We start from the raw sequence: 12,985 nt of genomic DNA on the forward strand, positions 1-12,985 counted from the left end.
CTTTCTGCCCGCCCCCCCCCCCCGATCGTGCTCTGTCTCTCTCTCTCAAAAACAGACACTTAAAAAATTTTTTTCTAATCTTAAAAAAAAAGCTTAAGCTCACATATTAAATTGCATTTAGAAATTTAACGTACTTAATGTACATGTACCACATATAATGTTTCCAAACGTTAAGTCCTTTGCAACCATCTAAACTTACCAGGAAGAATTATAGATGCCACCTAAAAAAAATATGCAATAGGATACATAATTTTCCTAAATATTCCTAGAGGGTACACAAGCAGAAAAAATTAGGAGTTGAGAGTAATAGCACTTACTTCTGTCTTATTCTATATTTCCTGTATTTTTAAAATGCTTCTTCTCCCTTTCTTTCCTCCTGCCTCACCTTCTGGATGTATATATTAAATTGTCTTCAGTTGAATTCAAAGCCATACGCTCTGCTTCATTCTCCTGGCCGCACCTCCTAACCTATTGTGACCCGTGCTTATCTTTCTTTTTCGTTGTCGTCGTTTTAAGGCTTCTCGAGGTTCAGGCCCGCTCGGTCATCCACACTCTCTTCCCTTCCTCTGCCCCACATAGACTCATACCCACGCCTACAAACGTTGGTGTATCTGGAACTTTTGTCCTGAATTATAGGTACACTTGCTTTAAAAATGGTTTTCATTATCATTCTTATCAAACACAATTAAACCTCAGGCAATAGAAAACTTCACTAGATTTTTGCTTCCCCCGATTTTTTGAACTATTTTTAAAGCCGTTTCAATCTGCGACTCCACAGTATCGTGTACGTTCACGGCGCTGTGGAGCCATTGCCCCGCTCCAGTTTCCAAACATCTTCATCCCCCCCTAAAGGAAGCTCCATACTCGTTCAGCAGTCTCTTCCCATGCCTTCCCCCCACCGCCATTAAATATATTTTTGAGGTTTTGACATCTTGGGGGGTGGGGTTTGCTGGCCGGGGAGAGAGCCCTCACAGAGCTAGCGGATTCCTGTAGACAGTAAATTGATGGTGGGGCCACTTCTCATCGACAGACCAGCCCATCCCAGTCCATACCCCCAACACCTCCTTTATCAGGCTCCCAGTCCCCGACGCCGGGATTTCTCCTGCCCCAAACAACCCCAGACAACTGGGAACAGCCCCTGTCCTCTCAAGCCTGCTGGAATTATTGAAACTAGCACTTAGCTCTGCTCCCCCTGCTCTGCCTTTCCCACAGAAACCCCGAGAAAAGCTGTGGCCTCTGCTTCCCCCTCGCTCTTCCCTGCCCCCCAGCAACGCTGGTGCCTAACACCGTGCCTCTTGTTTAAGGGGAGCTGCGAGTGGCATCAGACTTTTCTTTCCGCAGCATCGTCGTCACTCGGGCACCTTCGTAAACTAAGACCCGGGCACAGATTATTGCCGCCACCTGCGACAACACGAATCCGTGTCCTGTGCGAATTTGCCTCGTCTGCGTATCTCCTAGAAATGGAGTCATACGACGTGTGTCCTTTCGCGGCTGGCTGCTTTCACTTAGCATCATGTGTTCGAGGTTCATTCACGTCATAGCCCGTGTCACTACTTCCTTTTTAGGAAGCATCCCCTGGGATCATGACCTGAGCTGAGATAAAGAGTCGGACATTCAACCAACTGAGCCACCCAGGTTCCCCAACAATTATATTTTTATAACCAAAAAAAAAAAAAAATCACTTGGTTCTTCTTCCTCGTTGCCTATTCCCACCTCATGTTTTAAGTATCTCTCCTTATCTCTCCACTGGCATTTATTACACTTACTAAATTTTTTTCAGTGTTTTATTTATTTTTAAGGCAGAGAGACACAGAGCATAAGTGGGGAAGGGGCAGAGACAGGGGAGACACAGAACCCAAAGCAGGCTCCAGGCTCCGAGCTGTCAGCATAGAGCCCAACACGGGGCTCGAACTCACGAACCACAAGATCATGACCTGAGCCGAAGTCGGATGCTCAACCGACTGAGCCCCCCGGGCGCCCCTATACTTACTAAATTTTAAAATTCTCTTTCCCATGGTATAGGTCTTCCAAAGAAGAAACTCATTTCTGTGGTTCTTTTACTCTCACATCACCACATCACAACTTCGCTTCCAACACCAGATGTGTGGGTTGTTATGAATAACAGAAGGTGCCCGTTTCACTTAGATCACACTGAATCTAGTTCAGGAAGCGAGGACAAAGACCAAATATAACAAAAGATGCTCCCGTTGCTCGTAGGCTTTGGAGATTCCAGGGGTTTGGGGAGCTGCAGGCCAGAAACTAGGACACAGATCAAATCTATATTTATTATATATCACAGGTTGCTTCATTTGTTGTTTCTCTTCCAGGTCTGTAATAAGTGCAAGCATATAATAGAGATGTTAGAATTTTCCCCTGTGAGTTCATCATTGTTTCCTTGGAGCGTTCGTTTGGCTTGGCTGGTGATGTCTATTTATGCTGCAGATGAGTTTGGCCAGGAGCTCGGTTGGGATAGAAGTTTGTAGGGGCAGAGCACCCTGGTATTGCGTTCTCGGCGCAAACGTTCCCTTTGCAAATGCTGACGTTTGAAAAGCCAGACCATATCAGTATCCTCTCTGTACACCAGTAATTCACGTACTTCCTGAGTACCGGTCTTCAGCAGAACAGTTTAACAAACATTCTGAACACCCAGTATGGATACCAAGAATTGTGCCGAGCACAGCTGGGTATAAAAGAATAAAACAGGTAGCCCCTCCCTAAAGAACAAGCATCTGTGACAATTAAACTGGTAATATTGTAAAATGCAGAAGAAACATAACAGCAGGAATAATTTTGTCTATCGTGGGGGCTCAGTAAACACTTGACCGAAGAGGTGCATCTTAAGGGCAAACCCAGGTTTGATTGCGTTTGGTCATGCAGCTTTGCCGACAGGTTTTCCTGTGTCAGTGGTGGTAACTAATTCTCTGTAGCCATTTCTCCACCCCCTTCTTCTCCGTTCCTAGGAAGCGAGGACCTTCCTATCAGAACACTCTTTTTTTTAAAGCACAAATTTCATGAAAAACCAGTATAATAAAGCAGATTTTTTTCTATGTTTCTTAGTCAAAGACCCTTTTATGCTCAAACATCCTACCAAGAGAGAGTAGAAGAGAAAGCAGTCCATTTACAGAAAAGGAAACTAAGAGCCACAAAAGTTAGATAACTTTCCCGAGCCGCACAAGTCTTTGAATTCAGTCTCCTAAGTACAGTGCCCTTCAGTGTAGCTCCCTGATTTGTTATCAGTCACTCTGCTGTCTATTGGGATCTAGACACATGGAAAACACTCTTTCAAATCCAAGTCAATACAGTTGTCGGTTACTGAGCATTTACTGTGTTCAAGATGCACAGCCAAATGCCTTAGCATTTAGTATCCTGTGTGAGATTTGGTGACCTTTCCTTGCATTCACTCACTCATTCATATATTCATCATGCAGTTAACATTTACCCTGTACCTACTACATCCTAAACAGTGTACTAAGTGCTGAGTTCAATTCATAGTAATACATTCTAAGGTGCTGCCTTAAACAAGACATTTCTCTTTTTTTTTTTAAGTTTATTTTTGAGAGAGAGAGAGAACGAGAATGAGTGGGGGAGGGGCAGAGAGAGAAGAGACAGAGAAACCCAAGTAGGTTTCCCGCCATCAGTGCAGAGCTCAATGGGGGGCTAGAACTCACGAACCACGAGATCATGACCTGAGCCAAAATCAAGAGTCGGGTGCTTAACCAACTGAGCCACCCAGGCGCCCCTCAAACAGGACATTTCTTAACACTCACTGAATTGCTCTTCAGACGTTAACAGCTCCTATCCTATTTTTCTAGCATTTTCTATTGCCTTGACACGATTGATTTAGGAATTGGTGCTGTACCTGCAGTTCATAGTTATTAACGTGGCCAGTCCTTTGATTGAACAGATGAGGAGGCCGGGATTGAGAGTAGAGAAGTGAATGCCCAAGGATGTATGGTGTATCAGTGAGAAAGCATGGGCACGAATCCATATCTCATAACACCCTGGCCAGAAATCTTTCCACATTTCTTATTCTTCATAATTTTGCACAAGTGCCTTATCAAAGTTAGACGGCAGAGTTAAAAGAATGCCCTCAGAAGGTGCACTCTTCCTGCTTATCTACTTATTGAAACTGAGAAAAGACAGTTGTCATATGACTGGAGGACAGAGGAGAGGAAGGATGGAGGTGAAAGGCGCATTCTCACGGTGAAGATGTTTACACTCAGGCTGACATCTTCAGGAAGTGCTCAGAAAATGAAAAAGAGTACCCTTTGGTAGTTTCATAATCATCATTGACTTCTGCTGCAAGCCACGACAGCATGATGATCACGGACTTGCTCTCTTGACAAAAAACCCGTGAAACTGAACAAAATGTACGAAGCACCTGAATATAAGGGTACTTAAAAATTCACATAAAATACTAAATTCTTGCTGTTTTCAGGCATTGACAGGTAGCACAGGACTCCAGTTCTTGAGTGCAGAAACATTGATAAGCCCCACAGTGGCTCTGGCTTTCTGCCTGGGACTCCTTTTTGGTTTTGGCACAAAGTGGTGGGGCTCCAGCCGAAAGGTGATCTTAATGAGCTCAGAAGGCAGATACATATTGGAATTCCAGGCTTCTGAAATAGCTGAATGTTGCAGGGCAGAGAAATAGAGAAGAGGAAGCCTCGTGGTAGGAGCAGGGATAGCAGAGTTTTGTGTAGGGGTTCACTTTGGGTAGCTGGCTAAGGGCTGGCCGGCTATGCACGTGTAGAATGAGACGGTCTAGGAGGCCTGCAGAAGGGCTAAGAACTGAATGATGATGCCCAAGTTCATGCAGTGCTGGGATGTGTTGGAGATTCTAGTCAGCCTTAATGAAGAGACCTCACTGAGCACCTCAGGCATTCAGTTGAGACCCCAGAACAGCCATACCTTAGGAGTGAGGGTGGTGCCCTTGAGTAAGGGCTACCCCCTAGGGCTAAGTTCAAAATGGAAAAAGAACTTAAGAAAGAATTAATACACACTTGGTCGCACTGAAAGAATCTTCCAGTAATTTACCTGCCTGCTAGGACAAATTGAGTACCTTTAAAGGAAGACAGTATAACCCAGACTCTGCAGCATGTCATAACGATGTCTAACATGCAGTCATAAATTTGTGAACATATAAAGAGCCAGAAGATGTGAGGGGGAAAAGCAATCGGTAGACCCTTAAGTGATGCTTAAGTTTGAATTTGCAGGCAGGTGCTTCCAAGTGGCTGTTACAAATATGCTCAAAGACTTAGAAGATGGATACAGTGAGCAGACATACAGAGAAATGGAAATTGTAAAAAGAAATTTACCAAATGGGAATTCTAGTACTAGAGGTGAAATTTTAAAATTCACTGGATGAGATCCACAAAAGTGGCTCAGAGATTGTATTAAAAAGGGTTAGTGGACTTGGATACTGATCAATAGGAATCATCTAAAAACCAGGGAAATCACATTGGGAAAAATTAACAGAGCCTTGGTGACTTTGGGGGATGATACCAAGAGGGCTAAATGTGTGTGATTGGAATCCTTGAGGAAGAGGAGAAAGGGAATGGGGCAGAAGGATAATGCTTGAGGAGATAACTACCAAAACCTTCCCAAACTTGCTGAAAAACCTTAACTCACATATCCAAGAATCTCAGCAAACGCCTAGCAGGATAAATACAAAGAAAACCACACTTAAGCCCATCATAGTCACGCTGCTGGAAACCGAGAAAAGGAGAATATTCAAAGCGACCAGGGAAAATATGGTACATTATATACAGAGGATGATGACATAAATGATGGCTGGCTTCTCATCAGAAACCATGGATGTCAGAGACAGTGGAACAGTGTTTTTTTTTAACTGCTAAAAGAAAAAAAACATCTCAAAATTCTCTATTCAGAAAAAAGTACCTTCAGGTGTGTTGGCAAAATAAAGGTGCTTTTCAAATAAAAGAAAGCTAAAGGATTTGTTGTAGTGGTATACCTGCCGTTATATTCCTCAGCTGAAGAAAAATGATGGAAACTCAGATGTCTAGGAAGGGATGAGGAGTACTTGAAAGGATAAGTATATAAGTAAATAGACTTTTTCTTGTGAAATATATATATTTATATGTGGATGTGTACATGACTGTGTAAAGCAAAAATATATTAATGTATAACATCGTATTGTGACTGTAATACATGTGATGACTGTCCCATGAAGGATGGGAGTGCATTTATGTGATCGCTGTGTACTTAACACTTTACAGGAAGTAGCACAACAGTAACTCTGAGTATACTGTACAAAGTTAAGAATGTATATTGCAATCCCTAGAAAGACCTGTAGATAATAATATGAAGGGGCCCCTCGGTGACTCCGTCAGTTAGGCGTCCAGTTGTTGATTTTGGCTCAAGTCATGATCTCACAGTTGTGAGAGTGCGCCCTGTACCGGGCTCTGCACTGTTACTGCGGAGGCTGCTTGGGATTCTCTCACTCCCTCTCTCTCTCTGCCCTTCTCCTGCCTGCCCACGTGCTCTCTCTCAAAATACACATTAATATAATAATAATAATGTAAAGAGGGATAGCTAAAAAGTCCACAGAGAAATTAAAATGGAATTCTAAAAAGTAATTTATCCCAAAGAATGTGGGAAAAGAGAAACAGGGAAACCAAAACAGATGAAACAAACAGAAAACAGCAAAATGGTAGACCTATGTCCAAACATGTCAATAAATTACATGTAAATAGACTAAATATTCCAGTTAAAAGATAGAGATTGTCAGACCAGGTGGAAATGCAAGGCTCAGTTGTATACCGTCTATAAGAGACACTCTTTAAATACAAAAGTAAAAGAGGCTGAAAGTAAACGGATGTGTAGTGGGCAGAGTAATGCTACCATCCCACCTTAATCCCCAGGCTGTGAACATGTTATCTTAGGTGGCAAAAGGGATCGGAGTTATGCATCTGGAGATGAGGCAAGTTACGCCACTTAGGTGGCAGATATGATCGGAGTTATGCATCTGGAGATGAGGCAACTATCCTGATTATCCAGTGGGGGCTGGTCTAATCCCATGGGTTGTTAAAAGTGGAGAACCTAAAAAAGAAAATGGTAACTGTGTGAGGTGATGAACATGTTCGTTAGCTTGACCATGGCGATTATTTCCCAATGTGTACATATATCAAGACATCAAGCCATACACCTCAAATGTAGATAAATGATATGTTTATATGTATATACAGTTTTTGTTAGTTATACCTCAATAAGGATGAAAATAATAAAAGCCCCCCCCCCCATCAAAAGACCCCTCAGATATGGCCAAAAGAAGCGACCACAGTGCAGAACCTTTCCTGGCTCTGGTCAAAAATAGATGTTAGATTGGAAGGGTGAATTGTAGTGGTTCTGCATTCCTGGCTTTGTAGGAGGAGGAGGGGGCCATGAGGAAGGAGCATAGGTGGCCTCTCGAAGCTGAGAAAGGCCAGGAAATTCTCCTTTAGAGCCTCCAGAGGGAAATATAGCACTTCCAACACCTTGGTTTTAGCTCAGTGAGACCCGTGAGATCTACGTCGGACTTCTGACCTATTATCTTACAAAACTGAGATAACAGATTTGTATTATAAACTGTCAGTGTGCAGTAATTTTCTACAGCAGCGACAGAAAACCATACGGGATGGAGAAGGATACACCAAGCAAATAGCATAAGAACCTGCACAACTACGTTAAGGCCAGATAAAGTAAACTTAACGACAAACGGTTACCAGTGATAAAGAGGGACATTTCCTACCAATCGAAGGGTCAGATCATCAGGAAGATATTTTAGTCATGAAAGTATAGGTACCCCGATAAGAGCTCCAAAATACATGTAGTAAAATCGCAGAAGTAAAGAGAATAATAGACAGATCACCAGTTGGAGATGTTAAACCTTTTTCTCATCAGTTGATGGAACAATTAGACAAAAACAAATCAGCAAACCAGTAAGGACTTTGATCTGAACAACACTTGACCTAATTTCCATTTTTAGAACACTATACCCAATTTTAGGATACATGTCCTTGTGCACATAGTACATTCACCAAGGTAAACTTCACGCTGGGCCATGAAAAAGGTCTCTGTAAATTTTAAAAGATTGGAATCAGGGGCGCTGGGTGGTGCAGTTGGTTAAGTGGCTGACTTCAGCTCAGGTAATGATCTCACAGTTCGTGAGTTTGAGCCCCACATCGGGCTCTGTGCTGACAGCTGAGAGCCTGGAGCCTGCTCCGGGGTGTGTCTGTCTCTCTCTCTCTCTCTCTCTCTCTCTCTCTCTCTCTCCCTCTCTCTCCCTCCCTCTCTCCCTCTCTCTCTGCCCCTCCCTCTTTAAAAAAAAAAAAGATTGAAATCATACCAGGAAAAACAAAAAGTTACACTAATTACGTTCTTTGACCACAATAGAATTAGAAATAAGTAACAATAACAGATACTTTAAAAACACCAAATATTTAGAAATTAAAATACTTCTAAATAAGCTATAGATAAAAGAAATCATATGGGAAAATAGAAAATATTTTGAACTAAAGGAAAATGAAAAGCAAAATATATCTAAACTTGTGGTTTGCACCTAAAGCAGTGCTCAAAAGGGAATGTGTATCTTTGAAAGCCTTTTAAAATACATTTTCAGGGCGCCTGGGTGACTCGGGCGGTTAAGCGTCCGACTTCGGCTCAGGTCATGATCTCACAGTTCATGAGTTCGAGCCCAGCATCAGGCTCTGTGCTGACAGCTGGGAGCCTGGAGCCTGCTTCGGATTCTCCCCCTCTCTCTGCCCCAACCCACTCGCATTCTGTCTCTGTCTCTCTCAAAAATAAATCAAAACATTAAAAAAAAATTTTTTTTTTAATTTTTTTTAAATACATTTTCAACCTTCAAAGTACTTTCTAGCTTAGCTGTCCGGCTAGAACTGCTCTTCCTACACTGCTCTGTGCAGCTGTTTCCCGCTGTATCAGTCATAACATCTTAATACCTTTGGTCGTTAGCTTTTCAGTGATTGTGTTTTGGTTCTGGGACAAGGCCTCTCTGCGGCCCCAGTTAATTTGGAACCAAGGGTTGGGAATGGACCTTATCTCCACGAGAGCCAGGCGGAGGCACGCAAAGTAAGGGTCATTAGCCCATTACACAGTTGAGGAAACTGAAGCCCCAGGGCCTCTTGACGAACAAGTAGCAGGGCTAGGTTTCCTGTGTTCCCCACACATTTCTTTTCCTCGCAGGCCCTCAGCTGCCAACTGAGATCTCCCCGTCAGAAGTGTCTCCCCAGCAGAGGTGCAAAACGGGTACTCAGGTCAATATTAAACCTTTAGCAGCTGTTAAAACATCATCATGTAGCCTTGTGTCCTCCAGAGGATCGGTGAGGATACTTCTGAGTTTTCTCGGGGCCTTTTCATAAAAGCCTTTAGGGAGCCACCCGCCCTGACCTCCCCTTTCTAGGGCAGGTGGGAGAACCCGGGCCCAGACCTTTCAGGTGGCTGAGGCCGAGCGGTGAGGCCCTGAGCTGGGGGGCAGCCAGTACCACCGCAGGCCCTGCGCCCAGCCTGCCGCTGCGCCCTCGCAGGAAGTGCTTCGGGGCTTGAGGCCCCGGCCTGCGAGGCCTGCGAGTTTCAGGCGGCGGTGGCTCCTGGCCGCCCACGCTGCTGGGGCTCTGCACTGTGAGCCTCTTGTTTCTCTATTTTCTACCTAGGTTTCAGTTTGTAACTGGGGTTTATTTCCCCTTTGTCTCTGGTTCAGCTTCCTTTTCCTGTTTGGTTTGAAGTTGAGTCTAAAAATCAAGTTTGCTGCCCTCCGAGGGTCTGTGGTCCTCTGATCGGCAGAGCCTGTGGAGTACAGGACTCACCTCCTCAGGGTTCCCTGTGCTAAAGCCTTCCAGCCATGGCCACGGGGTGAGTATGGGGACCAAAAAGGGGACAGAAGAGTGTCTGGAGGAGACCTAGAATCATAACGGTGTAGAGCTGAAGGGACCACAGAAATCATCTCGGATCGCCTTGCTATAATAATGGGGAAACCGAGGACCGAGGACAAGGGACTTACCCAGGGCCACCCAGCAAGTTCGTGACCGAGCCCATCCACTCTTCATCTGCTGGCCTGTCATTACATGGGCCCGTGTCTCTTACTGTCTGTGATCTTTAATGGCTTCTGTGTTGAAAGCGCTCCTCAGAGGTCAAACACCCGTCTCGGGTAATAGAAGGGGTTTGACGATCTAACGGGGTCCGGGTTTGGCTCTGATGCCCTTGGCTCCTCTCTCCAGAATGGCCTGAAAACATTCAGATTGTTTTCTCTAAATACTGGGGCAAATAGGGAAGCGCCGAGGTTCCTTTTGTAAGAGAAACTTCGTCAACTGACGAGCACACTCCTGACCTGCTTGAGAGAGTGGCAACTGACTTAGGCCGTCGGCCACTCAGACCTGCTGCTCAGCTCTTGGGTGGGCGGCAGCCAGGCCACACTGTTCCCATCGGATCATGACTGCTCTCTCTAAAGATGGGGAGGCACTCCCCAGCCTGTGACCCCATGGAAGACTGTAGGCGATAGGAGTTTTATCGTCTGGGGGTTTTGGTGTTGACTTGATTAAACTCATTATAAGTTTGTGTCTTAGCATAAAATGATAATCCCTTACCTCACAAAGTACTTCTCAGTTTCCAAAATGCTGTTTCGGTGGCATGGGGCTGATCAGGGCGGTAGCATCACTCCTGTTTTGTGGGTGAGGAGGCCCAGCCTCTGCAAAGTCGTGCCGCCCGGTCAGGGTCGTGTGTGGCGGGGAGAGGAGGGATGGCCGCACCTAGCGGTTTTTCCAGGGCACAGCACAGGCACTGTGGCAGCATTTTACAGTGAGCTAATAAAACCGGCCCCACAGTAAGGAGATCTTGGCCGACACTCCCGCTCAGCAGAAGAGGGGATTTGGTGAGGGGGCGTCGCAGCCTTGGCCAGGCCGCCGGAATCCTTTCCTTCAGGCCCAGAGTCGCCAGGGCCAGGAAAACACACCGTCCTCTTTATGGTTGGCTTTATTGCTGCTCCTTTGCAGCGGGTTTTCTGTCATGTTAGTGATTTTCCTATAACTTTAAAGGACTTGTGGGTGGGGCTGTGGAGAACAGAATACTTGCACCTCAAAGGCATGTGAACGTCCACAGTGGGTAGGGACCAAAGTCATTTTCAGCTGTGAGGTACAGTGTGAATAGCTCAGGCCGTTCACTCTGGCCTGTCAACCGCCACTTGCAGGAAGGTATGTCGGAAGTGAACGGGAGGAAACAACACGGGTTTTTAAAGGTCTTTTAAAATTGTCAGAGTCTTGGAATTTTCCATCTTGAAAGGCCCTTAGGATAAGCCTATCCACAGTAGATCATTCAGGTTAGCGGTGCTTTAGGCCTCTTGCCCTCCACTTCATCCAAACTAAGTCTCTTTCATCTTTTTAAAGTATCCCTCCCTATTTCTTTGAGGAAAAAAGAGTGTCTTGTTGGCGATGATGCTTTTGAAGTCTGGAAGCCACCTGAGGAGTCCAGCTCTGAGGTGCACACACCAGGAAGTGGGGGCCCAGAGCCCAGGGGTCCGGGCAGGACTTGTCTGGTGACTGACGTAGTGGCCGGCCAAACCAGAGGCCCCGCTGTCCCGCACTGTCCTCCGCACGCACAGCGCCGGCGGGCAGGGTCGGTGGCCACAAGCACAGCGGCCGGAAGGCCTGCCAGCTTTTTGGTTTTCCTCCTGCGGACCGAACAGGGTACATACACATCCAGGTTCCTAAGTCACCGTCGCGCCTGTGTGGGGTCACGGGGCTTCCGAGTCACGAAAACTTGTCTGCCGGGCCCAGCTCCGGCCGTCCGAGCGCTCCGCTGTGGGCTGGGAGCCGGAGCGTCCGGGGCACGTGGCGGTGTCCAGCCTCCCCTCGCGGGCGGTGTCGCCCTTCTCTCTCTCAGCGGTCCTCAGGGCGGCGAGTCTCGTTTTTATCGTTTCCGCGTCACAGAGGAAGAAACCAAGGCAGAGAGGGAGCAACCCGCCGGGAAACCTAGCCTTGAGCTCATGGCTCCTGACTCCAGATGCTTTGTCCTCTGCCCTTCCGCACCGACCGAGAGCTGGTCTCTGCTCAGAGACGCGGGGACACGCGGGGTGGGGGGACAGCACTTAGAAACGGAGAGCCCTTGGGTCCTCAGGGCCGCGCGCACGCGCAGTGGGGAGCGTAGACGGGAAGGGCAGTGCGGGTTGAGACGTTGGGGCTGTCAGGAGCGACTTCCGGGAGAAAGGGGGCTCTCGGGGGAGCTCAGAAGGAGAGGGCATGCCTTTAAAAAGGAAAGGAGCAAGCGTCCCAGTCAGCGTCCCCCGGGGGCTGCTCCCTCTGGGTGCCGGGGAAGCAGGGGAACAAGACAGGCCGTCCTGTCCCAAAACCGCACTGGGGGCAGGGACACAGTCCAGAAACCACAGAGGAGAGAGGGACCGGAATGTGCCAGAGGCTGGCGGCGAATGGCTGGGCCATCGCCTTACCCAGCGGCCCCGCTGGGGACATTTACTCAGCCACCTCAGCCGGGAGGGCACGAGGCAGCCTTGCCAAAATCTGAAGATGGAAATGGGAGGTGGGGGTGAGTGCGAAGGCCCTGACGGGCACGGTTTGGGGGGGTCAGGGGTCGAAGAACGGGGAAGCTGAAGCTCCTGGGATCTGGAGAGGGAAGGAGGTGAGGGCAGAGGAGAAGGCAGGCCTTCTCACACAGAGCCGCCAGGCCTGGCGAGGAGTTTAGATTTCCTTCATTGTCTTAGGAAGCCTTTGGAGGGTTTTAGGCAGAAGGAAAGGCGTCCGATAGAGGCTTAAGAAAAATCACTCGGGCCGTTGCGTGGATGGTTCTCCTTGTGGCAAGAGTGGAGGCAGGGGGCCCTCCCGGGACTCTTGTGGTCCTGCAGCGAATCGGGGGTGGTTTGGACTAGGGACGGGGCAGCCGGTGGAGGGGGGCATGTACCTCGGAGGCACGGGCTCCAGGACATCCTGGTGGGTCAGATGTGGGTGTGAAGGAAAGTGATTCACAC

General features: G+C 47.1%; 1 protein-coding gene across 5 annotated transcripts in view; it reads left to right on the forward strand.

Annotated features, from left to right (window-relative positions):
• EVL (Enah/Vasp-like) overlaps positions 1–12,985 on the forward strand; it is a 149,975-nt gene that overhangs the window by 65,063 nt on the left and 71,927 nt on the right. Inside the window, exon 1 of one of the 5 annotated variants that reach the window (XM_003988023.5) lies at positions 9,717–9,867. The exons of the other annotated variants lie outside the window; for them this stretch is intronic. Coding sequence (XP_003988072.2) covers positions 9,857–9,867 — 11 coding nt within the window. The 5' untranslated portion in view covers positions 9,717–9,856. Of the gene's footprint in view, positions 1–9,716; positions 9,868–12,985 lie in introns of those variants that run through there. 5 annotated transcript variants of the gene reach the window in all.

Source organism: Felis catus, chromosome B3 (genome assembly GCF_018350175.1).
Source record: "Felis catus isolate Fca126 chromosome B3, F.catus_Fca126_mat1.0, whole genome shotgun sequence".
NCBI lineage: Eukaryota > Metazoa > Chordata > Mammalia > Carnivora > Felidae > Felis > Felis catus.